This window comes from Dysidea avara, chromosome 4, assembly GCF_963678975.1.
Source record: "Dysidea avara chromosome 4, odDysAvar1.4, whole genome shotgun sequence".
NCBI classification, from domain to species: Eukaryota; Metazoa; Porifera; class Demospongiae; order Dictyoceratida; family Dysideidae; genus Dysidea; species Dysidea avara.
Genome location: NC_089275.1, coordinates 29,241,327 through 29,268,182, shown reverse-complemented (window position 1 = coordinate 29,268,182; position 26,856 = coordinate 29,241,327). Strand labels below are relative to the sequence as shown.

The 26,856-nt window shown below is 35.7% G+C and overlaps 1 protein-coding gene across 1 annotated transcript in view; it reads right to left on the bottom strand.

Annotated features, from left to right (window-relative positions):
* Window positions 1-8,027: 8,027 nt before the first annotated feature.
* Window positions 8,028-26,856, bottom strand: part of LOC136254626 (adhesion G protein-coupled receptor L4-like) — a 111,363-nt gene continuing 92,534 nt past the window's right edge. The window contains exons 16-28 of the mRNA XM_066047370.1: window positions 26,697-26,838; window positions 16,259-16,350; window positions 16,088-16,199; window positions 15,877-16,033; window positions 15,756-15,822; window positions 15,626-15,692; window positions 15,468-15,565; window positions 12,170-12,296; window positions 11,564-11,605; window positions 10,036-10,101; window positions 9,941-9,980; window positions 8,424-8,546; window positions 8,028-8,367 (exon numbers count right to left, since the gene is read on the bottom strand). Of these exons, the coding sequence (XP_065903442.1) occupies window positions 8,237-8,367; window positions 8,424-8,546; window positions 9,941-9,980; window positions 10,036-10,101; window positions 11,564-11,605; window positions 12,170-12,296; window positions 15,468-15,565; window positions 15,626-15,692; window positions 15,756-15,822; window positions 15,877-16,033; window positions 16,088-16,199; window positions 16,259-16,350; window positions 26,697-26,838 (1,264 nt within the window). The 3' untranslated portion in view covers window positions 8,028-8,236. The remainder of the gene's footprint in view (window positions 8,368-8,423; window positions 8,547-9,940; window positions 9,981-10,035; window positions 10,102-11,563; window positions 11,606-12,169; window positions 12,297-15,467; window positions 15,566-15,625; window positions 15,693-15,755; window positions 15,823-15,876; window positions 16,034-16,087; window positions 16,200-16,258; window positions 16,351-26,696; window positions 26,839-26,856) is intronic.

The following is a 26,856-nucleotide window of genomic DNA, read 5'->3' as shown; positions in this document are numbered from 1 at the left end:
TGAGTGACATGTGAAAAATAATGCAAAATTAAGGTTGCTGGAACAATGGTTAATTAACAGTTATTTTTCCTTATTATGAAGTTTGTCTATAACCAGCTAGGCTACCACGCAGCCTGACTCAGGCTACCACTGCATGCCTGGGTTTTGCACATAATGAATTATGACATTTCCTTAGTGAAGATTTTTCAAAAAGTCTTGATTTCATGATTTCTTTGGAAATCATGATTTTTGATGTACAAGGAGTTGTCATGATTACTTTTATTTCCACAAGTAAATCAAAGAATGTACTAGAATAGCTATATGACATGAATTATAAAAATTTTTCTGATAAATTTGTAGATTTCTTGAAAGTTTATTTATATTTGAGTGGCAGATATAGGGGGTTGCAATGGTTTCAGCTGAAACCCCCTCTGAAAATAGCATGCACCCTAATTTATTATGATTCATGTGGTGATAAAATCACTATGATTGTATTATATTAGGACTTTTACTATGGGTAAAACTTCATACTTTTACCTTTGAAATCACTATTATGGTGTTCAATAGCAAGTAGTTACTTTTTTTTTGGTCTTCGACTTACAGCTAGGCTGAAGTTGCAATTCCAGAGTAAAACCTGAAACCCCTCTAGATCCACCACTGAATTTTGTTAAAGAAATGTCATGGAAACACATGATAAGATTTGCACAGTGTATACTAGGGATTCCAAGAGTTTTAGATTAAATTTACTTGCAAGTTGATGAGAATGTGATACCTTAATTAAGTCAGAAATCAGCTGATAGTTTATATACTGTAGCTAGGCAGAAATTATTTAGTCTTCACTCTTCACTTGAGTCCTTACAGTAGGACACAGCAATCTCAATAAAAGGTTCTTACCTGTATGAAAGAAAACATATTATATTGACATATATACACTGACTGAACATGCATCAGAAAAATATTTTATTGTAATGCACAGTGTGATTCATAATTTAAGAGTTTGCTAAAGGCTAATTGTCTCCGTGGACAACATTATCTTCAGCATTACACATTTGTCACTAACCAAAAACTTCACAATGGTGCTGATCATTTGTTAATTTGAAGCATTATAATTATTTTAGCTCGTACAAAAGTAGTCACTAACACTTACAAAACTGAAATAAAAATCATTTCAAGCTAAAACACTCTTGGCTATAAAATTAAAAGTAGACAAATGAGTGGAAAGATACTTAGTAGGGACTGTTAGAATAAAAAAAATGAATAAACTACTGCATACATCAATCACCTGACCTCAGTTACTGATATTTATGTGTTAAGTAAAATTTGTATGCTGGGTGACAATCTCCCAAATTCCCTCACTTTTAGTTCTAACAATCCTTACTAGCTAAGTTTCAAATTTTCTAATTTTTGCTTCTACTTGTCATAGTGAGCTTAATCAGCTGTGAGCATGTGATGGGCTGAATTATGTGAGTTCTACAACATGGAATAATGGCAAAATTATAAATAAATAATTGGTTATATAGCTACCATCTACTTTAGGAAATGTATTATATTTCCCACGGTTACTTGTTACTATAATACAACATGTCATAATTCTGAGTGATAGTTAACATGAATGAAAATAGTTGGAATATACTGAAGCCAGGAAATGAGTATAGATAGCTTAATATAACAGTGGTGGAAAATGGAAGTGCCATGCATGACTCCTCAAATTTTATTCAATTTTGTTTGCAAGAAAGCAAGATACTCTAATAGAGCAGTCAACCACAGTCACACACTTTTACATTTCTAAGAGGTGCAAGTACGTACGACCTAATTTTGTTTTCATAAACATAGGAAAATCATTAAGAATACTCTCTAAGAGCTTCTAAAATATGAAAATTCCCTACATTCCTGCATGAGATGCAAACTCCCAGATTTCCATAAATAACATCCACATCTGTACTTCAAAGTCCACTGTGTAGATTTATTGTGATAGTTGGTATGCCCACTCTTTGGACTGCTTCACCACTTTTGCAGCAGTTGCCCAGCTTGCAGGGTAAATTTTAATAAATATATACACACAGAGGATTATATGAAAGGCAAAAGCCTGATTTTAAAGCTTATCTGTACTTCTAACTATATATATGCAGTTCAGTATAAAAATAAGTTGTCTTCGTTGTGCTTGTCAAGAGTTAATTTAATTGTTGTTTCCACCCAGTACTAATCTGTAAATTCCTGACCTGATTACGAGTAGCCAGACAACATATCTCTGCATTAGTATAATAATCTACATTGCTATATTAGCCACTATGGTTTTACTGTAGCATTCATTCAACAAAACTGGGTATGTAAAACTGGGAACTTGCATTTATAATGTTGCCTATTTTTATAAATTACATGGCTCACAACATTTCACGACATTATATTAGCTATAATAGGACATGAAAGTTTTAGACTGATTTCAATATTTAAAATAATTAAGTAATTCATTCAAATATGTGTTAATGAAGTTTGTGCTCTGGTTTTCATGTGCACAATCACAATAATGTATTCTCTGTGAGCAGCGCATTGCTACACTGAATTTAAACTACTGAGGTAATTTTGCACTGTGTGTGCGTGTGTGCATGTAACAGGTTTGATGCTCCATGATGTGCAGCTACTGTTGTTATTGTATCCTTGAGGAAAAAACCTCACTCACATTGCTCAAGTTTACATATCCTGTTGTATAGTGTGGACACTTAGTGGCCTAGTCTCATGTCATGTTGAGATAATTGTGGGAATTTCTTGGACTGTCTTCATGCAGATTATCAGTCTTGTCCAGGAGGATTTGATTCAAGTATCTGAGTGGTGCACAGGTACCCTGGCTAAGTGATGTTTAATTACAGCAATACTTGTGTTTCAAATGGCTTCCAGAGAGTTTGCTTTGCTTTCTTTGTGTGTGACAGTTTATCATGACAAAATATAAAGTATGAAGATCAGGTACAGTGTGCAGGATCAAGCTAACTAGTACTGTAGTCATGCAATGTTGACATCATAAAAGAATTATTTAAATCATCACATTCACTGGAGCATAATATATAATGTCATTATGACCCAATGCACATAATTTTGAGCTTAATAAGCCTGGAGCTAAACTCAAAAGCAAAGTATAAAACTTATCTCTCCATGACAATCCATGTTTACATTGTAAAAGTGCTATATAAAGGCCACAGCCCACAGGCTTAACACTGTTAAAATAAAAGCTTTTGGAGGTTTATGCTTCATTGCACTGTAGTGAACTTGATAATCTTAAACTATCTTGATACTTGAACAAGATAATCCTTCATATTATTAGTTTTTGGTGTAGAAACAGGTAACAATAAACGTAACAATTCTCAAAAAAAAGAGAATTTTATAATTCAAATCTACACTGCATTTATGATGTAATCAGTATTTCAACAATGCTCATGCAACACTAAAACAATTGTATCTAAGAGGAGTGTGTACAAGATTTTGAAAAGGGGTTTCCACTATAGCTAAGTGACTGTTACATTAGAGTATATTAGAGCATCTCAATCAACTGTAATTCAGATAGGCATGAGGCTATTATGCTCCAAAAATTGAGCATTATGCTTTTGAGCAGTGCTCAAAAATTCACCTATTATGCTTTTGAGAATTGCCCATTATTCCCAAAATTATGCCACCATAATTGGCTAATAATGCCAGTTTATTGCTGTATCAGACCATTTTATTGATGTTTAAGATCCAAATAGTCTTGAATTCTTTAGCTGATTGCTGTATTAGAGTATTTCGTTTCAATGTGACTGCTTTATTAGAGTAAATAATATTCAGTGACTGCTCTATTAGAATTTCTGACTGCTCTATTAGAGTATCTCGATCTTTTTAAACGAAATTGTGCATGCCGAAGATTTTCCTACTGTTAAAGCTTTATAATCACCTGAAAATGCTAGCATAATTCTTGATTCCCACACATATCTATTATGCCCGAAATTATGCCGGCATAATCGCCGCATCCCTAAATTCAGAGCAATGCTTCAAGTGTTGCTTTAATATTATTTAACTAAGATAAGAACACTTAATGCAAGTAATTCATGCACATATCATTTCCTTTGCACTTGTTATAATTGCTGCAACATTATTCATACCCCTAATTTTAATTAATCATTAATGCAATTCAATTTTTTTGTCATTCTTTCTTTTTAGCTACTAGTATGAGTTGCTAGCAGACCATCAGTGTAATATGCAAAATCTAATCTTATCCATCTCTTTACTGTAATTGTACCATGCCATGTACTGTAAAGTTATTATTATTAGTATGATACTATAATAGTTTAAAATGTGTCCTATTCCATGAACCACGATATATTCCAGATTCTGGAAACCTGAAGTTCTTAATGTTTCAAGAAATTGAAAGGGGTTGAAAATTGAAAATTGAAAGGGGTCCATTTCCATTATTATGAGGTCCTCTTCATCACTTTCTTTATCCTAATGCACTACATAAAGATCACTTTACCACAATGCTGAAATTTTACCATAAAGTGTATTTTAAATATTTCATGTTTTGGATGATTTGCACCACATGTTTGAAATGTATTATAATATGGTTGATAATTTACACTCATGTGATTCTCTAATGAAACAGTCAGCTCTTCAGCACTAGCATAATTAACTTAAGAGGCTGAGAATTACTCAAAAGCATAATGGATTATTTTATAGGCTCAATTCAATTATGCCAACATAATAGTTTATACGGCAGGTAACCAACAACATCAAGCAAAATGCCATCATAATAAAGATTTTCAAAAAAAAACAAAAAAAAAACAATTAAATTTGCAATGCACAAGCCAAAAATCAATTAATAAACACAACACATATTGCAACTATATTTCATATTAATGAACATGTAGTTTTTTTTAAATTAACTATGTTTTTTCCTAAGTACTTACACTTTACACAAATTACAAGGTTAAGATCAAGATACCCTAATAGAGCAGGAAATCTAATGCAACAGTCAGGAAACATTAATGCACTTAATTCTATAGTCAGCTCTTAGCATAATCTTGATTTTTATTAAAGTATAATTTGAGTATAGTACATATTGTTAGTGTCACATACAGATCACATGTACATTGTGACTAAAATGTAGCACTGCATATGTTATAACTGTAGATTACACACATTGTCTTTAAAACTACATTATAACGTGAGTCAAGTTCACTTAAAGTATACAGAATTAGCTATCACAACACACTGGTTTTAACTAGTCACTATGTCACTAGCAATGCAAAAACATCATGAGTATATAAATTCTAAAGCATAAATTTTAGTCAAATAAAATTTCAATGCTTTAGTAATAATAACTTTAGGCCTAAGCTATATCATCTTAAAGTTACATCTAGGAGTAGTGGTATGTGAGGGGTACAACATGACTAGGCATGAGGCTATTATGCTCCAAAAATTGAGCATTATGCTTTTGAGCAGTGCTCAAAAAATCACCTATTATGCTTTTGAGAATTGCCCATTATTCCCAAAATTATGCCACCATAATTGGCTAATAATGCCAGTTTATTGCTGTATCAGACCATTTTCATTGATGTTTAAGCTTCAAATAGTCTTGAATTCTTTAGCTGGTTGCTGTATTAGAGAATTTCATTTCAATATGACTGCTTTATTAGAGTAAATAATATTCAATGACTGTTCTATTAGAGTTTCTGACTGCTCTATTAGAGTATCTCGATTTTTTTAACGGAATTGTGCAATCTGCAGATTTTCCTACTGTTAAAGCTTTATAAACACCTCAAAATGCTAGCATAATTCCTGATTTCCACACATACCTATTATGCCCGAAATTATGCCAGCATAATCGCCGCATCCCTAAACATGACCAAATTGCAGACCAGTATAGTGTATTATATCTCATTCACAAGTCATGTTACAGCTTGATAGGTACATGCAATTGGAAAGGCCTTTCACAGATCCGGTCACATATTATACAGTATGGTAGTATAATGAAGAAACTGGGGTTTTACAGCCAAAAAATCACCCTATAACCAGCTTCAATTTCTCTTCATTACAGCTTGGCAGCATTGGTCAATCACAGCCAAACCTAAAAATGGAGCCCCAAACTCTTCCAAAAAGTTTCTATGGAATTTTTATAAGGCAACAGGCTTTATTTCTTCATTATTTGACATTGCTTTGTCCTGAGATGTGCCTTTTTGCCAACTGTAGTACATGCATGATGAACTTGTCTTTGTCCTCCTTTGTGTTCCAGTTCTTTACACTGACAATGCAAGGTGTCAATTTGCAAATTGCAATAGTGTGGTGTGGCTTCCCTGTGGCTGTGCTGGCTATTATGCTCATTGCCCGTATTTTCTGTAGCAACTGGACTGACTGCCTAAATTTCAGTCCATGACTGAAGTTTAGGCTTATTTTAATGTCCACTAGTATATCTGCAGGTATGGGCAACTTCCTTGTTTTACGACTTTTTTTTCAGTCTTTGATCCCTATAAATCCAACTTAAAATATCTAACACTTTCCCTTCTATTTGTATTTATTATATGTACAGTGGGTACTATAACTGATTCAACCTTGCATAGTTTGAGCTGTGTGATATAGCATATAGGAGGCCAAAACCATCAACCGTAAAGCTAGAGTTTAACAGTCAAACTAGTGACTTTTGATCATGTCAAATAATTGAAGATCAGCTATACCAGTAAATGGCCCAAATTTTGCATCAAATACACTTAGGTCTGCATCAAATATGCCAGCATAATAAAAAGCATAACAGGCTGAAGTCCTATACTAGCATAATGCTAGCATACTAGGTGGATATTTGAAACTATGGAGCTTAATTCCATGAAAATAGATTGATCCTCCCTAAGAGTAGCCAGTGGAAACTGAAAACTGCACTCAGTTATATTGTACATAGCTCCTTAGATTGATACTCTTTAATAGATATATAAAAATCATATATATACAAAATTAATTGTGGCATTTCTTATAACAATTATACAGATAGGTGAAGATAATTAAGTGTAATCATGTTAAAAAGCAGAATTAAGATAAGTGGTATCAGGAGCTTATGAGTCGCCTTCGCGGCAATCAAGGGGATCCTATTTATTTGCTTACTTATTAAGGGAGGACTTGTATTACTTGGATGTAAAAAACGATATAGAACTATAAAAAATTCCATTCCACCATTCCAGTAGTCCATTCTAGTTTACAAACTCCCTAAAGAATTGAAATTATAATGAAAATGTAAAATTAAATTTTTTTTGGAAGTTCATGCCCTGTATTAAACCATAGCTTGTATAGGAAGGAAATTGTAGAAACTGTCTGGTAAAATGTAATTACTGTACCTCAACACTAAGCAGTAAAAAAAAAAAACTAACAGAGCACACACCAAATTTATGGGATTTATTTAGACTTAAAATATATCAGCAAACCAATGATACTGGTGACTGGCTTGGCTTGATTTTTGCACTATAATCAGGATTTGATTTTTTTTCTTCAATATAATTAGCAAACAAGTGCAACTGGTGGTAAAATTGATTTCTTTCGAATTGAAATTACATTTGAAAACTTGTGGTTTTTTGTACTATATTTAGGATTTGAATTGCAAGGTTAAGGTCACAGTGCTCGTACAAACACAGTGTTTTGGCCACTGTAGCATATGTGTCAAACAGACTCTGAAACATAGTAGTACTACTATAAAAAACTGAATGCATGTGGCAAGAATGTTAAAGACAAAGAAAAAAAAGTGTAAAGTTGTAAACTTCGACGTATCTTTAATCCTGATAAAAGTGGGCAAGTGTAAGCTTTGCCATTTATTTACAGTGGAATCTCGATTATCCAAACTAATTGGGGGGGGGGGGGGTGTTTGGATAATCGAAAGTACGTAAGATTGAACATCCATACATTTGTATACTGAGTTTTGCTCAACTACTCTAATAAAGCATACACTTTTTGGCAAAATACATAATCGAGAGTTCGGTTAATCAGTGTTCGGATAATCAAGGTTCCACTGTATTTAGTACATGGTCAGCCTGGTTGTACTACAGATATTGCAAGTTTGCTGCAGTTTTACTAATGTACATTACAATGCTTGTAAACCACAAGTATAGAAAATTGTGTACATGTTAGTAAGTTACAAACTGTATAAAGTATAAAGGCAAAGATGCCTGCCTATAAAGTGTATATATATTATGTAAATGTTACACTATCAACTAAATGGTGTGCAATGCAAGGGTGCAAGGTTAGTGTTTATAAGATGTAGCAGTTAAAAGCTAGTCACAGGTTCCTCATTCTCATCTTGATAACGCTTCAAGTATTCTGATGATGTCACAGAATCAGTCCTAGGATGATTGGTTCTCTTGAAGTCATCATCATCAGCAAAACTGGTAGTATTAACTGTGTACAATTCATATTTACAATGACAAGGTTTGTTGCCTAATTGTAATACTTACAGATATTTGGTGAAGCACTTTGTTCAGCAGTAGAGAAACTTGCTGCTTGGACGTACTCATTACAGATGAGTGTATTATAAGCACTTAATGTTATTGACTTTGATGTATCAGCTTTATCTTTCACTATACAATTCAAATGTGACACTGTAATTTGGCATCATAATTCACACAATATCCTAAGGTCAGATTCAGCTGCAAAATTATCTCTCATATACATATACCTTATGTTCCTCTACATGATCTACTATGGGTTAGAACATTTCTTAGGTTATACACCATGGATGTGTATATAGCTACACAAAGCCATTCCCCAACTTCAGGCTTTCTATGAAAAAGGTGTATATGCGATAAACAAGTTCCAGTAAGGTCTGGGCTGTATATGTAGACAGAACATTAAGGATGGGTGACATTGACATTACTGCTATACGATCATTGTTATGAGCCATTATTACAATTACCACGATTATTATTCACTTAACCACTATAATTACTGAAATATTTAACCAAACGACAAAAAAATTTAAGATGAATGATGTTCTTTTCAAAGACTCCTCAATAATTATTATCATGATTATTGCACAATAATTGCCAGTTTCAATTATCAATAGCATTAATGGATGTCAATAATTGCCAACAAAATAATTGTGAACCAAATAATTGCCCATCCTATGGTTGGCACACTAAAGTATTATGATGCAAGTGTGTAAAAATGGTTGAAATGTAATTTGTTAATGTAGGTAGGGGTCTGGCTTTTGGGGGCATGCACTGCCCTCCCTCCAAGAAATTTTTGAAGAATCAGACTGTCAAAATTAAACCTGATGTTAGTTACATTAATATTAACTTTGTTGACTGTTGTATTAGGGTGAATGCTCTACTAGGGTATATTGATCTTGATGCATATAAAATCTAGTTGATTCACTGGAATTGCAGGTAGTGAAACATATGTATAGCTAGTGATTGGGTGTAATACAATCAGCACAATTGTCCAATGACAACTAGAGATAAGGGCTAAGCCCCTTTGACAGGGTCTACAATCCCCCTTGCCCATTCCCCTCCCCTCTCTTCTTCTCTGCTGCCCCTGCCATAACTTTTTGCAGTTTTGCACAAAAAAGATTTCATGATAAAAGATTGACGTGTAAAACTTTTTTTTTCCATATGATTTACAATTGCTCTATGCAACTGCTTTATTAGAGTATCCCAATCCAGTAGCTACAGTGGTAAACAGAAGTTAATATCCACACTCTTGATGGTTGTCTTAGTTGAAAACTGTACATCTGATAGCTACAGTATTAGCAAAAGTAGTGCTTGGAAACTTTCTCTATAGCTTGTGCAAAAAAATATGTAAGAAATTTTTGTATAATTTTTGCATGCAAAATTTTTTTCACAACAAAATAATATTATAAAAAGAATTATGGTATGAGATTTTGTTATAAGACTGTGTCCAGATAACAATAGTATAATACAATTCATAACATCACTAAAAGTACTATACAACAAGGACATTTATAACTGCATACCTGAAGAATCTTTATCTTTCGGAATGCTGTGAGATCTAGCCTGTAAATAACATAATCATTTGAAACTTGTATGTAATTTTAGTAGGCTCACTCACAGATGTGGAATAAGTATGAGACTGAAATGTACCCCTTTGCACTAAGTTTCTTACTGTTGATAAAAACTATGAAAGCAAGAAAAAGCAACATGCACACATCTGCCTGTGAGTATGTATGTAAACTTAGTATTATACAGAACAATTTTACTGAAATGGTAATTGTACACCTAGTTATAGTGTACCCTCACTTATCTGAACTTTATTTTCAACTAACATCACAATTTTAAGTTATATATATGCAAGTAATTGTATGTTTCGATAGAGTAATTGTATGTCTTGGTAGAGTAATTGTATGTTTTGGTAGAGTAATTGTATGTTTTGATAAAGTAATCGATCAGTACCTTGTACGCACCTTATTAAGTGAACTATTAGTTTCAAACAAGTACATTACCAGACTTGATGCTAGAGTAATTGAAGATCCAACAAACATTAAAAAAATGACTGTAGTTTTGCATGTTTGTGGAAAGGACTTAAACATCAATTACTTAATGATGTTGATATGCTTTCATCACAGGAGGTTGGTCACACACAACACATCTCATGATTTCAAAACACAAACATAACTATTTATTAAGTCTAATTGCAGATGCAGTATGAAGCATTTAGAGTAACTACCCTCCCTTTCTCCCATCCCTCTTTCATTTTCTGGTGAGAGCTCATAAATGCTACACATGCATGAGGCTATACAAAGCATGTACAAAGAAACAGTACATGTATTTGGTACAGTAACTTCATTAGGGAAGGGTAGGTTAGAAAAAAATGGTGCATTCTCCCCACATCACTCTCTGGTTTAACTACGTAGGTAGCTACAAAAAAAAATCATGAACAATAGAGAGATACCCAAATAGTGATGCCAATATCTCTAATAGTTCAATCATTGCAAATATTTTGATGCATAAAGACACCTCTGACGAAATACTGTAACATCTCACTGTAAAATGGAGTGTACATAACACTTTAGCTACAGAACCCTCAGTGCACCCCATCCCTTGCCAGCTCTCGGGTCTGTCCTTGAAATCCAGCCCCATCAAGTCACTATTTATTTAGTGCTCTAATTGTATAATCTCCAACGACCCAAAAATCTTCACAATGTGCTTCCATTATCCATGACTTAGTTATGTGAACAATTGCAAGGTTTCATGCAAACATTTTATAAGTGCAGCTAAACTCATTACACTAGTGTGTTAATAAGAAGAAAGAAAATGGGCACTGTACACAATTTCTTCTTGAAGTGATCATTTAATGGTGTATAGTATCCCTCATCATCCACAGTTCACACAACATTTTATTTGAATGAAATCACCTCTTTCGTTTCCTGACATGCATGTAAAAGCAAAAAATATTTGGGTTCTTTCTTGTTGTTTTTTCCACCTCTGATTTTATGACCTTCAAATGCCACACACTTTTATACAGATTTGGCTGTTTGGTATGTGCTTCTTTGTTACAGTATCTCAACCTTAATAAGCAATACATTCACTATTAGTACTGTATGTACTTTTATTATAAGTATATGAAATCATTTGTTTACCTTTTCATTTCTCAGTACATAGAGAACCAAGATTACCAATCCCTGTGTAGAAGATATAATTTTGCACTGTTACATATAAATATGACTGAATTTGTGAAAAGATACCTTCCCACACATTGTAAGTAAAGGATCACAAGGTGTGAGGAGGGATATGTGACTGAAGAAAAGTTCAGAATGTGTTGGAACATTTAGAGAATGTGGCTTATGACTGTGTTCTGATGTTTAATGGCAGTCTTGACTTTAAATGTTATTCTTTAATGGTTCAAATATTAAAGTAAGTCAATAACAGAATGAAAATGTATTTTCAATGACTAAGCAAGTGTCGTTTGATGGAGAGTGTTGAGCCAGTTCTTTCCCAGCTTATGACACCCTTACATTATATGTGACCAAACAAAATGTTATAAAAGTTGAACACCTTTCACCATTAAGCTGCTTTTTGTAAAATATAGCCGGATACTGTAGCTTTACTCATGGAAAATTTCACAATCAATTATATGCAATGATAAAAAGTTACAAAGTTTCAAAGTTCTGTAATTGAAAAAAGGCACCTTTTTGTAAATCCAGTCACATAAAAAATTAAAGACTAACACATTTTATGTTACCCACCTGCAATGAATTTGTTATAGTAAAGAGCCAAGCAAACACCACTGTTTCTTCATTTACAGCCAATAGTCCTAATACCCAAGTGCAACCAAGTAGAGGTACAATGATTACAGCTGCTTTGAGCAATGATCTAATTACAAAGCAAAAGATCACATTTAATACGCTATGACTGACTACAGTAGTTTAGGTATCATTCTATATACACTTGCACACTTCAGATCAAAGGAGCCGCCTGGGCTACATTTTGTATGTAGCCCTGCTCGCCGGGCTACATATGAAATGTAGCCGGGCTACAACTTGGCAATGGCTACATAGACATTGATGCCAAAATCGATTGTGGGGGTCAAGTAATACCCACGTGATTAGGATGCTTCACTTGGATTTTGCCATGAAAACCACTCAGACGGAGAGTGTTTTGTTATCCTTGCCATCCTACAAGTTGAAAAATATTGGACTAAGGTGAGTACGAGTGCTATAGCTTATTCACTGATCATTTCCACACATTTTCTAATATGGACATGCCCCCATTACGAAGCTACCACTCTGCATGGAGTAACCTCTCTACAAGCAAGCCTACCTATCTAGGCTTTTAGTGAACCCCATAATTTTCCCCTATAAACAGTTCAATAGCACTGATTAAAACATTATACTTGCAAACCGAAATTCTCAGTGATATCTCTGGGATATGTTCGTTCATCGTAACCAAACGTAACTAGAACGTACTAGCTGATGACCCGTAACCAAAAATTTTAGGTGTGCATATATAATACATCCAGTGGCTGCACTCGTAATGGTTTGGGTGATTAATCACCCTGCACAGGCTATCAGCCTGATAATTGTCACATATTAGCTGTAACACGAGCCTGATATGCATGCCCTCAGGCCTGTGGCCCTCAGGCAGTCGGGCATACATATCAGGCAAAGCCCTCATATCCATGTTACAACTATTACATGTTCATATGCACTGCCAAGGATATAATATTATGCAGTCTACTTGATTCTAATACTCTAATAGAACCTGTAGAGTACGTCAATAAAGAAATTGATACACATGCTTGGCTTTTAGGTAAACTATTTTATTCACAACCAGAAAAGATTGACTATTTGCAAATGATAAGCACTTTATCATGATGTTTAAGTAGTTAAACATAGTTAATGTTACACTCAAGCAAGCACGCAGCACAACAACTCTGATCAAACCTGGCGATGATGTGGGGCGTTATCAGGAATATCAGAGGTGCATCAATAAGAATAACGCATACGCAGTAATACACACTGCCACGCGTTGTCATCAAAGAAGTTAACCATTTCCCCCCAAAAAATGAGCATTTACAACTGCATATGTATAATAGTATATGCTTCCTCTCCTTCAGTTTACTCACTGTTACAGTAGCATCTTCCAGCCAGGACCAACTCAACCACAATTATCACTGTTACCCATACTATGTATCCACATGTGTGAATTCTCCCTCTACACTAATAGTGCAATCGCATGTTTGCTTAGTGGATTGCTCCATATGCCACAGAACCACCACTCAACCAAGAATTACTGTTACCCATGTATGCATGTGTTTAATTCTCTCCCTGCAGAGTGTCAACCACTGATTACCATGCAGCTGGGTATCCACCCAATGGATCAACTTGCACACCAGAATCCAGCACAGCTGCTGATCAGCCATTCATTATGGTACCAGTATTGCTGCCATTATTGGCAAATACTGGCAAGCCATCACCGCCGCAATTTGCACTGGCAGTGCACCATACAGTGCTGCAATAGTTCCTCACTATGCACACTATATCGCTGCTTACCACAATATCTCCACACCTTTCTAGTAGGGAGTGTGACATTACGGGGCCTCAACTACAGTAGGATGACTGCTGCTTTGAATAGGTCATTCATTCTCTCTTCATTGAGCATCAAGTATCAGAAATCAGTGGCGAGGAGCTTCCCTCACCCCTGATCCCTCTGCTCTCACCCAAGCAAATAACACTAAGTTAGCATGTTTGCCCCTCAAGCATTCCAAAGTTAATATGTTTTCCCATGCAGCGGTCGAGGCCCTATACACCAACCAAACCCCCCTTTAATCATCAGATTAATAGGGGGCCACAACATCAGGATGAGAATATCCAGAACCTGGGTTGACAGGCAGATGTACAGGTGAGTGTCCAACATTAAATTTACTGTAGGTACATACATACTGTATGACATTAATATTTATTGGATTCATAAATTACATCATAATTGACCATTTGGTCTGCCTTTAACTGCCTTTAAGTGCACCACATTTCAAAAAGAATTGATAATGTATTTGCAGTTTTTGTAAAGTGTAAAGAAAGTAGTAAGGTAGGTAAAACAACTATATACACAACAATACAAAGATGACAATTTTTAAAGATCAAGAACTGATTTGTTTAGAGGACATTGAAACTTAAAGAATTACTGCAAGGGACAACCAATGAAGGAATTTCAAATTATTATTGATACATAACAATTATTTCCTCTGTATTAATGTCCTCTTCTTATAATAATGAAGCTCAATTGCTAGAGTACATAAAGGGATAGGAAATGTAACAATGCACTAATACGTTTCTATTGGAAGTTTGTATTTAGATCACAATAATTGTTATGCCTGCTGCACTTGTATTAAAAAGTTTTTGTAACAACAAAATTCTTGACCACTTGATCGTGAAACATGCTACAATGAACACAAGTGAGTAACTGAGGGAAATACAGAATGGTATTAGTAGTCAAAGAAGGTATGCTTGAAATAAAATAGCATTTAAAGTGATCCAAAATGTTACTCATGAATACTTTTAACAATGATAAGCCTTTTCCTTACCTTTCAACAGAGAGAATAAGAGACATATATCATTATACCAGGAGTATTGCTTTACAATTGCCACAAGGTCTTCCATATTAATTTTAAACTGTCTTGAATGTGGAGAAATGGTATGGATGAGGGATGAAGGTACCATGAGCAAAAGTACAATGATATGTAACCATCAAAGTTAATGTGATACCCTATGCTAATAAAATCTACAATTTAAACTCCTTTGCCAAAATCTGTTATAAGGGCTAAACACTTCAGTCTTGCTGTAGTTACATTTATACTGCTTAGAACACTTCCATACTTGAGCACAATATTGTCTTGTCTTTAAGCCACATGTAATACAAATCAAACCAGCAATCATTTGTGTTCCCTATCCCATTTTATTACTATTATCTATTAATAGAGTACACATATCTCTTACATATGCTTGTATTAAATCTGTACACATTATGTTAATTTAAATTTCTTACTTTACTGTATTAAATGCAGTAACCTTTTCAGTTGACAGCTTACTGTGACTACTTTTAAATATTTCATACATGGTCACAAGCAAGAATATGGTATTCACCTATAAAAATGTTCACATGTGAACATGTAAATTAAAATTTCTGTATGTATTTGTACATACTGCAATGATCAGTAGCATAGGTCCAATAAATGACCATATAGCACCTTTATCTTCTGATATCCAACAACTAAAAGTTTAAAAGTGTTGATTACATAGTAATGGTTGGCTTCTACATTAAGAACATATGTACCTGTCATCATCACCATACTGCTCATGTGACACAGCTGCTGATACAACAACAATGGGAATGGGTAGTCCTATATTACAATATAATATATAAATTTATTATTATGGATTACAAGACAACATACCCCAGCCAACAAGTGAGAAAAACCTTCTACGTTTAAAAAATCCTTTATAGAACACCAGTTTGATCATAATGAACATTAGGATTCCTTCACAAAGCATCCAGCTGAATGCAGTCATGAAGAAGTAGTGAAGTAAGATAGCCACAATGAGACAGCTGGCCTAAACATAATCAAAACCCTTACAGCTAGAAAAAAAAAGAAAAGGTGATCTTACCCTATAATCACTAGCAGTTTCAATGCCACTGACAAAAGTTATCAGTCCCAACAGTAGTGCAATGGAGAGGTTCAAGTGAACGAAGTGTTGCACTAGATTAAATACTTTTTTCCTAACAAGAAAGAAAATAATTATACTCAGCAATAACTTTCACATATGCCCAATGCATACCTCAGTATAATATAGAAAGAAATTGTTATCAGTAAGCAAATGATAGATACTGCACATCCAATGTAACTGACAATCGAGAGAGCATTGTTTTGCTAAAGATAAAGCACATGTCACAAGTTAGTAGTGTCTGATGCTTATTAACACAGAAGCTGTCTGAGTAAACACACTGCATATACTGTACAGGTAGGTAGTAACTTCTAATACTTGCATTGAAGCATCTAAAGTTATATATATATATATATATGCATATAGCTATAGCACTGTCATTTGTGTATGGAAATTACAGCATAAGGAAGAGTAATACAGAAGCTGAGTGCTATATTATATTAGCCTTAACACACCCTGAGAGTGCAGTAAATTTTGTACACACAAGCATAGGTGGTGGTTTTTCTGATCATCTTGCTTGGAGCTTTCTTGAATGGCTCCATCTTTGGCATCAGTAAGTATTCACTTCACATAATATATATTTTGAAACTGGTAGGATTAGTTGGGCTAGTTTTAGTGACATACAAGGTCATGCATGTAATCAATTATGCTGCTCGAATGGGATTGTTTTCAGAACTGACATTGCTTACAGTACATAACTGTACTGTATTTGCCCAAGTGTACTTTATTCACCCAATTATCACTTTGGTACTTTGCCATATACTCCCTCACAAAGTACAATATCAATTCATTCATGAAGTGACATTGTACTTCAAAATTTATACATTTTGTATACACTGTACATACAGTATGTATACATACATACATACATACATACATACATACATACATACATACTACATAGAGTGAATAAAGTGTTTGAGCATTATTCTTTTCATGAATATATTATAATGGTCTATAAGGAGAGTGTATGAGAATATCCACACAAAAACAGCCAAGCTGTGAAAAAAGGTGCGGCCTTTAAAAGCCTGGGTGAAAAAAGTTGTGAAATAAAATTAATGGTGATGCCCAAGAAACAGCTGTAATCAGGTGAATGCTAATAAAATGTTAATTATGCACAAAGCCATTATTAAAATTTATTAGGAATAGCATCATTGTAGCCATTTCTTGACTGTCACTACTAGTTTCACAATTTTTTAAATTCAGGATTTTAAAGGCCACATCCTTTTCATAGCTTGGCTGTTATTGTGTGGATTTCATTCCTTTTGCACTTTATATGGCCACAAACTGTCTTTGGGATTTGTTTTTATCCAAATTTCTTCTTACTTCTTATCTACAGACACAATGATGATTATTGTAGTAGTTAAGTTATAATTGTGTTGCATTGAATATTATGTGGTAAAATTGTTGTCTTTGGTAAATATTGTCGTATAGAGCATAGAACACACATAGAATGGTCTAGAGAAACTATAAACTGTAAGCTGGAATTTTCATTTATAAAGTAGAAATTAAGTGAGGTGATCAGCCATGATAGCAATGGCTCAGTGATTAAAGAATTGAGTGTTCAGTATGGAGGTCCCTGCAGTCAGGGTTGTAATAAGCCTTTAAAAGAGGTCTTTTGTGCACCTTTGGATAAAAGCATGAAACTTGGTAAAAAGTTTGTGTGTATGACAAAGATTATTTTTTGATAGGGAGCCACTTCAGATTTGACCTTTGGTGACCTTTACAGGCAATTTCATGTTTGTATGATCCAAAATCCACAAACTTGGTGTCAAATTGAAACATTCGCCCTAAAGAATAAGTTGGTTTTCACAGAAAGTCTATAGCTTATTCTGTTCTAAAGTTACAATGATTATTGTGATAAAATATGCCACTATTGTCTCCCGCCCATGCACAATTTTGAAATGTGTACAGAAAAAAGGTTTACTTTTTCAATACTCTTTTATTTTTTATTAAGGCTTTACAGCACAAGTGCTGAAGGTCAGTAGGACACCCGGTCCTACAGCCTGTTGAAATTTGTTGTGTTTGAAAGGAGAAAAAAAAATCCATGACTGGAATGACCTAGGCAGCCTCAAACCTGCAGCCATCTGATTAATGCTCAAATGCTTACGGAGTCTACCAGGCAGCCAGGATGTTCAATTTCATGTATATGTATCCATAGGAACTCTAGAGAGTGAATTATTATCTCAAAGTACCCCAGGTGGAACCAAATGGACATTAGTATATTTATTAACGCTTTACAGCACAAGTGCTGAAGGTCTGTAAGACACCTGGTCCTACATGAATAGTTCACGATACTTACAAATAAGTCAATCATAGCTGGTGCTACATAGTGTATTGCTCAGCATTCCTGTAGGAAGTCTTTAAAGGTAACATCAAACTAGCCACTACCATCCTTGTTTACAGTAACAGTTATTGTAACACATGCTCTGAGGTTATGTTATGGTGTTCACACCTCTCTGTAGGGGGTAACCAGGTTATGACTTACAAGGATTCTTAGCCTAGTACTGTATAACAAATGGATTTTTAATGGCAATAATGTACAGGCATAGTATCATGATAGTTAATAACAAACTATCACGATATTGATACTTTCAAAATATTGTGATTATATTGCTAAAATGATTATATTGCTCAGCCCTACTGCATATCAAGACACACGGTAGTGTGTCGTGCGGCCCAAGAAGCCGGCGCGCAACCCCGTGAGTATATTGACAAGAAGAAAGAAAACGCAATTTTCGCACCTCCGTAGCTCTGTGCTGCCTTGATGAAACAAGACAAATTTTGCTGTGTACATTCCCTCCAACTTCAGTACTCCACATTCCAAATTTGAGCGAAATCGCTTCAGGAATTCCTGAGATATGCGACTTCAAAAATTTGGCTTAGTTTCTTCGTTTTTTTTTTCTTCTTATTTTTCTTCCTCTTTTCGCACACTTACAAAAACTGCTATAAAACGCGAACGCGTTATCCGATTGCCTTGAAATTTGGCACACAGAAGGGGGGTACAAAGGCGCATCTCGGTACCAACTTTGGCTGGAATACCATAAACAGGCAAAGAGTTATGAGCGATTATGCACGAAAAATAACACCAATATGTTGTCACGCCTACAGAGTAAACCGCGTATGGGAAGAAGCTGAAAATCGGTGGGTGAATAGGTTAACTATTGAACCTCAAACCTTTTGTGGTTTGAAAGAAATCGAGCTAAAAACCAGGAAGATACAGCGAAAAAAATCAACAGTGTGTAACAATTATGCAATCAAGATTAGCTAATTTTTAATTTTTTAATTTTATTATTATTCTTATTATTATTATGCTTGCCACGCCTACCAGATAAACCACTTGGGGTAATGCTTTGAAAATTGCTGTACAGATGGAGTTATCATCTTAGAAAGGCTCTTCAATGGTGTAGAAGAATCAGACTTAAAGCCACGGAGTTATAACACGAAATCCAACTTGGTGTAGCAAGTGCGAGATCGAGATACTCTAATAGAGCAGTCATCCTAATAGAGCAGTCACCCTGAACAGAATTCAAGAGATCAGTTAGAAATAAGTAACCTGTATAGAGATCAGCTACAAACAAATCACCCTGTAGAGAGTTCAGCTACAAACAATTCACCCTGTTCAGACATCAGTTAGAAGAAGTTTTCTTGTAGAGAGTTCAGTTACAAACAATTCACCCTGTTGAAAGATCAGCTAGAAGATGTCACCTTGTAGATAGTTCAGTTACAAAGAAACCACCATGTAGAGAATTCAGCTACAAACTAGTGACCCTGTAGATACATCAGCTAGAAGAAGTTACCTTGTAGAGAGTTCAGCTACAAAGAAACCATTCTGTAAAGAGCTCAGCTGCAAACAAATCACCTATACAGAATTCAGCTACAAACAAATCACCCTGTAGAGAGATCAGCTAGAAGAAGTTACCTTGTAGATAGTTCAGCTACAAACAAATCATCCTGTAGAGAGATCAGCTAGAAGAAGTTACCTTGTAGATAGTTCAGCTACAAACAATTCACCCTGTACAGAGCTCAGTTAAAAGAGGTTTCCTTGTAGAAAGTTCAGCTACAAACAAATCACCCTGTAGAGAGATAAGTAAGAAGAAGTTACCTTGTAGATCGTTCAGCTAGAAACAATTCACCCTGTAAAGAGATCAACTAGAAGAAGTTACCTTGTAGAGAGTTCAGCTACAAAGAAACCATCATGTAGAGAATTCAGCCGCAAACAAATCATGTATAGAGAGTTCAGCTACAAACAAATCTCCCTGTAGAGAGATCAGCTAGAAGAAGTTTCCCTGTAGAGAGTTCTGCTACAAACAAATCACCCTGTAGAAAGATCAGCTAGAAGAAATCACCTTGTAGAGAGTTCAGCTTCAAAGAAACAATCATGTGAGAGTTCAGGTACAAACAAATTGTCCTGTAGAGAGATCAGCTAGAAGAAGTCACCTTGCAGGGAGTTCAGTTACAAAGAAATAAACCATGTAGAGAGTTCAGCTGCAAACAAATCACCTGTAGAGAGTTCAGCTAGAAACAAGTCACCCTGTAGAGAGATCAGCTAGAAACAAGTCACCATGTAGAGAGTTCAGCTAAAAGAAGTCACATTGTAGAGCTACAAAGAAACTACCATGTAGAGTTCAGCTGCAAACAAATCACCCTGTAGAGAACTCAGCTACAAACAAATCACCCTGTAGAAAGATTAGCTAGAAGAAGTTACCTTATAGGGAGTTCAGCTATGAACAGATCACCTTGTAGAGAGTTCAGCTACAAACAAATCACCCTGTAGAGAGTTAAGTTACAAAGAAACCACCATGTAGAGAGTTCAGCTGCAAAAAAAATCAATCACTCTGTAGAGAGTTCAGCTAGAAGAAGTCACCTTGTAGAGAGTTAAGCTGCAAATAAATCACCCTGTAGAGAATTCAGCTACAAACAAATCACCCTGTAGAAAGATCAGCTAGAAGAAGTTACCTTGTAGAGAGTTCAGCTACAAAGAAACCACCATGTAGAGAGTTCAGCTGCAAACAAATCACCTGTAGAGAGTTCAGCTAGAAACAAGTCACCCTGTAGAGAGATCAGCTAAAAACAAGTCACCCTGTAGAGAGTTCAGCTAGAAGAAGTCACATTGTAGAGAGTTCAACTACAAAGAAACTACCATGTAGAGAGTTCAGCTGCAAACAAATCATCCTGTAGAGAGTTCAGCTAGAAGAAGTCACCTTTTAGAGAGTTCAGCTACAAAGCAACCACCATGTAAAGAGTTCAGCTGCAAAAAACTCAATCACCTTGTAGAAAGATCGGCTAGAAGAAGTTACCTTGTAGAGAGTTCAGCTACAAAGAAACCACCATGTAGAGAGTTCAGCTGCAAACAAATCACCTGTAGAGAGTTCAGCTAGAAACAAGTCACCCTGTAGAGAGTTCAGCTAGAAGAAGTCACATTGTAGAGAGTTCAGCTACAATGAAACTCCCATGTAGAGAGTTCAGCTGCAAACAAATTACCCTGTAGAGAACTCAGCTACAAACAAATATGCAGTGTAAAAAGATCAGCTAGAAGAAGTTACCTTGTAGAGAGTTCAGCTACAACGAAACCACCATGTAGAGAGTTCAGCTACAAACAAATCACCTGTAGAGAGTTCAGCTAGAAACAAGTCACCCTGTAGAGAGATCAGCTAGAAACAAGTCACCCTGTAGAGAGTTCAGCTAGAAGAATTCACATTGTAGAGAGTTCAGCTACAAAGAAACCACCATTTAGAGAGTTCAGCTGCAAACAAATCACCCAGTAGAAAGTTCAGCTATGAACAGATCACCCTGTTGAGTATTCAGTTAGAAACAAGGAATCCTGTAGAGAGATCACCTAGAAGTATCGCTTTGTAGAGAGTTCAGCTACAAACAAATCACCTGTAGAGAGTTCAGCTACAAACAAATCACCCTGTAGAGAGATCAGCTAGAAGAAGTTACCTTGTAGGGATTTCAGCTACAAATAAATCACCCTGTAGAGAGTTCAGCTACAAAGACACCATTCTGTAAAGAGCTCAGCTGCAAACAAATCACTTGTACAGAATTCAGCTACAAACAAATCACCCTGTAGAGAGATCAGCTAGAAGAAATTACCTTGTAGATAGTTCAGCTACAAACAAATCACCCTGTAGAAAGATCAGTTAGAAGAAGTTACCTTGGAGAAAGTTCAGCTACAAAGAAACCATTTTGTAAAGAGCTCAGCTGCAAACAAATCACCTGTACAGAATTCAACTACGAACAAATCACCCTGTAGAGAGATCAGTTAGAAGAAGTTACCTTGTAGATAGTTCAGCTACAAACAAATCTCCCCGTAGAGAGATCAGCTAGAAGAAATTACCTTGTAGAGAGTTCAGCTACAAAGAAACTACCATGTAGAGAGTTCAGCTGCAAAGAAATCACCCTGTAGAAAATTCTGCCAGAAACAAATTGCCCTGTAGAAAGATCAGCTAGAAGAAGTTACCTTTTAGAGACTTCAGCTACAAAGAAACCATTCTGTAAAGAGCTCAGCTGCAAACAAATCACCTATACAAAATTCAGCTACAAACACATCACCCTGTAGAGAGATCAGCTAGAAGAAGTTACCTTGTAGATCGTTCAGCTACAAAAAATTCACCCTGTAGAGAGAGCAATTAGAAGAAGTCACCTTGTAGAGTGTTCAGTTACAAAGAAACCACCATGGAGATTTCTGTAATCAATATATGTGACCGGATTTGCAAAAAGGGGTCTTCCACACACATCCAATTCCGTAAACGTTGGAGACCATAACTCAGTATTCAAGTAACATATTAACCTGAAACTTTCACCATGTATTCAGCTATAGTGGTGCTCACCACTGCCCAAACATCAAGGTAATAGCTCTTTCCAATTTGAAGTTATCAATTGTCAAAGTTGGCAAATTGGATGTGTGGAAGACCCCTTTTCGCAAATCCGGTCACATATGTATTATATAGTATATATAATTTGTACATTTACTGATAAAATATTTAAAGTACATCTACTTCATCTTTTCTTCTTCCTGTAGTAAAGAAAAAAACATAGGTTAAAAAAGTCCCAAAGCTGGCCATAGGCCGGCTTTGGGGTATACAAATACAAAAAGAAATGAAATCTAATCCAAAACAGCCAAGCTGTAAAAAAAGTGTGCGGCCCTCAGAAAGGCTATGGTGAAAAAAGATGTGAAATCCAAGGTGGCGGCCAAGAAATGGCTGTGATGGTAGGTTAATGGTAAAAATTTTAATAATGACAATTTAGGTAAATTTTGTGAAGCGGCACAAAAATTCACCTGAATTGTTGTTATTAAAATTTTTACCATTAACCTACCATCACAGCCATTTCTTGGCCGCCACCTTGGATTTCACATCTTTTTTCACCATAGCCTTTCTGAGGGCCGCACACTTTTTTACAGCTTGGCTGTTTTGGATTAGATACAGTTTAAACACATAGAATGGGGCATTGTCACAGGGTGACAACTAAACATATACTGCATGGTTAAGTGTAGCTACTGGCTATTTAATATTCCATATGCATTAGCACCATTTTAGCCAAGTGTTCTATCTTATGTAGACAAGTATGCAGTGCATTTTACTGTACAATGTACATTCTATGCCTTGAAGTTAACTTTTATAGAAATGTGGTCTCTTAACACAGGTGGTCACTATATTACAAGTTCCAACTTACAATTGTAAATTATATCACATATCTAACTCAGCATCTAATAATTATGTTGGAAATACAAATCTGCACTATGTATAAGTACCATACTGCATGATGTACATGGACGGGAGAAAATAGGGATACTTTTTGCTCTTATAAATGGCTATAACTTTGCAATAGTAAAAGCTATGGACTTTCTTTAAATGTTAGTGTACCCTTCAGAGCAAGCATTACTTTGACACCAAGTTTGTGAATTTTGAATCATTTATAGGTGGGACAGATGAATAACTGACCATTTTAAAGCATTAAATTAGGTGTAAAGGTCACCAAAGGTCAAATCTGAGGTGGCTCCCTTTCAAAAAATAACCTTTATGATACATACAAACTATGTGGCAAGTTTCATTCTTTTATCCAAAGTGAGGTCTTAGCACCCTAGCTACTGACTCAAACTCTGGTAATTAAATTTTTAAAAACATTTTTCATGAACTTTTTTACTCCACAGTGACTGTTCTATTACAGTATCTCAACCCGCAGTTCATAGTTATTTGGTTTTTACTTTGCAATAGAGATGTACCGATTCAACTTTTCTGAGCTTTACCGATACTGATCCAATCTAGGAAATTTATTACCGATCTACTGATATTGTACTGATCTGATATCAGTTATCTAATATGATGAATGATCTTGTACAGGCTGTTCTTTGATAGCATTAAATTTTTACAATTTCAGACTAAGCTAATTGGTCAATTATTAGCTGAATGATGATCACAACTTTGTTACTGGATACAGTGAAAACGGAAACCAGAAACGGAAAGTGGAAATGGAAAATGGTCAAATCATCATATAAATGTACCCTAGAGTGAAACCCTTGTTTAGTGGCCACCTCTTAAAGACCACCTTCTTATAAAGACAACCTCCATAGAAATTCCACATTGTAATTAGATCTCAAAGATAGCTGACCATATAAAACCATTTGATGGTCTGCTGAAAGACCACCTCTCTTAATAATAGCTAAGATTCCAAGCATGTATTCCATGACTTTATCACAGCAGCTAGGCTCTTACGATCTTAGGGTACAAACCTCGCTTAGTGTCACTTTTAAGATCATCTTTGTACAAAGATCACTTCTATACAAAGACTACATTATAATTAGCTTCTAAAGATAGGTAAGGCTACTTTGTGGTCACCTTTTATAAAGACCACCACTTTACATGGTAATAATTGATAAGCTTCAAACATGTATTTCATGACTCATAGAAAGAGGTCAATCTCATTGTGGTCCACACTTCACTCAGTCATCTACCATTATTGCTTAGTTTGTACCAGAATATGCTAAGTCCTTAGTCCATGCAAGTGAAATGTGGCTAGTACACTACAACCTATTGTATCAACATACAACGAGGTCCACATTTCACTCAATTCATATGCCATCAGTGCTTAGTTGGTACCAGCATAGATAATACTATGGTATCAGAATGTGTTATGCAAAAATATTCCATCTAAGTAAAAATATAGCTAGTATACTGTATCAACGAAGAGCCTAGCCCTTCTAGCTGTTTTGATAAAGTGGTCTGACATAAGATGTTTAGAACCTATGTAGTTGTTATTGCAATGTGAAGAGGTCTTTATAAAAGGTGCCTTAGCCATCTTTGAGATCTAATTATAATGTGGTCTTTGTACAGAAGTGGTCGTTATAAGGTGGTCTTTAAGAGGTGGCCACTAAATAAGGGTTTTACTCTAGGATACTATTTCCATTTTCACTTTCCGTTTTTGGTTTCTATTTCCACCGTTTCCAATTGTCCATAGCAATGGTGGTGTGGTCTCGATTACACCACCCAGACAATCAGCAGTGACAGCACCCACAAATATTTTAATGCATGCTCCTACCAAGGCTTGTGCCAGAGTTAATGTTTTCATCTGAATGAATCAATATTATTGACTCAAAAGTTGAGTGGCTAGTACGCTTTGATTTCAGCTATGTTAAGCTGTTACACAACTTTACAAATGAAGAACAGTAGAAGAAGCACCTCTGCAATTACCACAGAAAATATGAGTGATTTTTCGTTTAAAAATGTTGGAAAGTCACCATGTGTTACCATGAATTGACACCGTTAACTATCAGCAAAAAGAAATTGGGCACAAAGGAGGACAAAGTTAAGTATATGATGTGTGTATTGTACATACTGTGGTATACCAAAAGGCACCTGTCAGGCTGAAGCACCATCAAACAGTGAAAAAAATCAAGCCTGTAGCCTTAGTCGTTATTGAGTTATGCTTTAGGTAGGCAGGCAGGCAGGCAGGCAGGCAGGCAGGCAGGCAGGCAGGCAGGCAGGCAGGCAGGCAGGCAGGCAGGCAGGCAGGCAGGCAGGCAGGCAGGCAGGCAGGCAGGCAGGCAGGCAGGCAGGCAGGCAGGCAGGCAGGCAGGCAGGCAGGCAGGCAGGCAGGCAGGCAGGCAGGCAGGCAGGCAGGCAGGCAGGCAGGCAGGCAGGCAGGCAGGCAGGCAGGCAGGCAGGCAGGCAGGCAGGCAGGCAGGCAGGCAGGCAGGCAGGTAGGCAGCCAGACAGACAGGCAGACGGGCAGACAGACAGGCAGGAAGTTAGTCAGTAGAAAATTACATTGAATATTAAAAAAAAATCTGTAGCAATTTATTGGAAGCATTTTGAAAGCACTTTTGGTACTAGTCATACCTAACCAATACTGCTAAAGTGCCAGGAAGATATTGTGAAGCCGTCTTTTTTTGCATGATATTTTTGGTTAGAAAAATCCAAACCTTCATGATCCCTAATAATTATATAGTACTGTATACAGTTGTACTTTATCAATAATAATATCTACAGATTATGAAGGAATTAAACTTCACATTATAAATGCATATGCAACAAAAGGATCATACACTTACATTCACTTGTGGTTGTCCCATTGCATCTACCAGAACAGCAAAACTGGTCAAGTGGGTAGTAGAACACTGAACAAATGTGTTATTAGTTGTGTCACTCTGTATAATACCATCAGTTGAGAATGTACCACTTTCATTAACATTGCTAAACACAACATGCAAA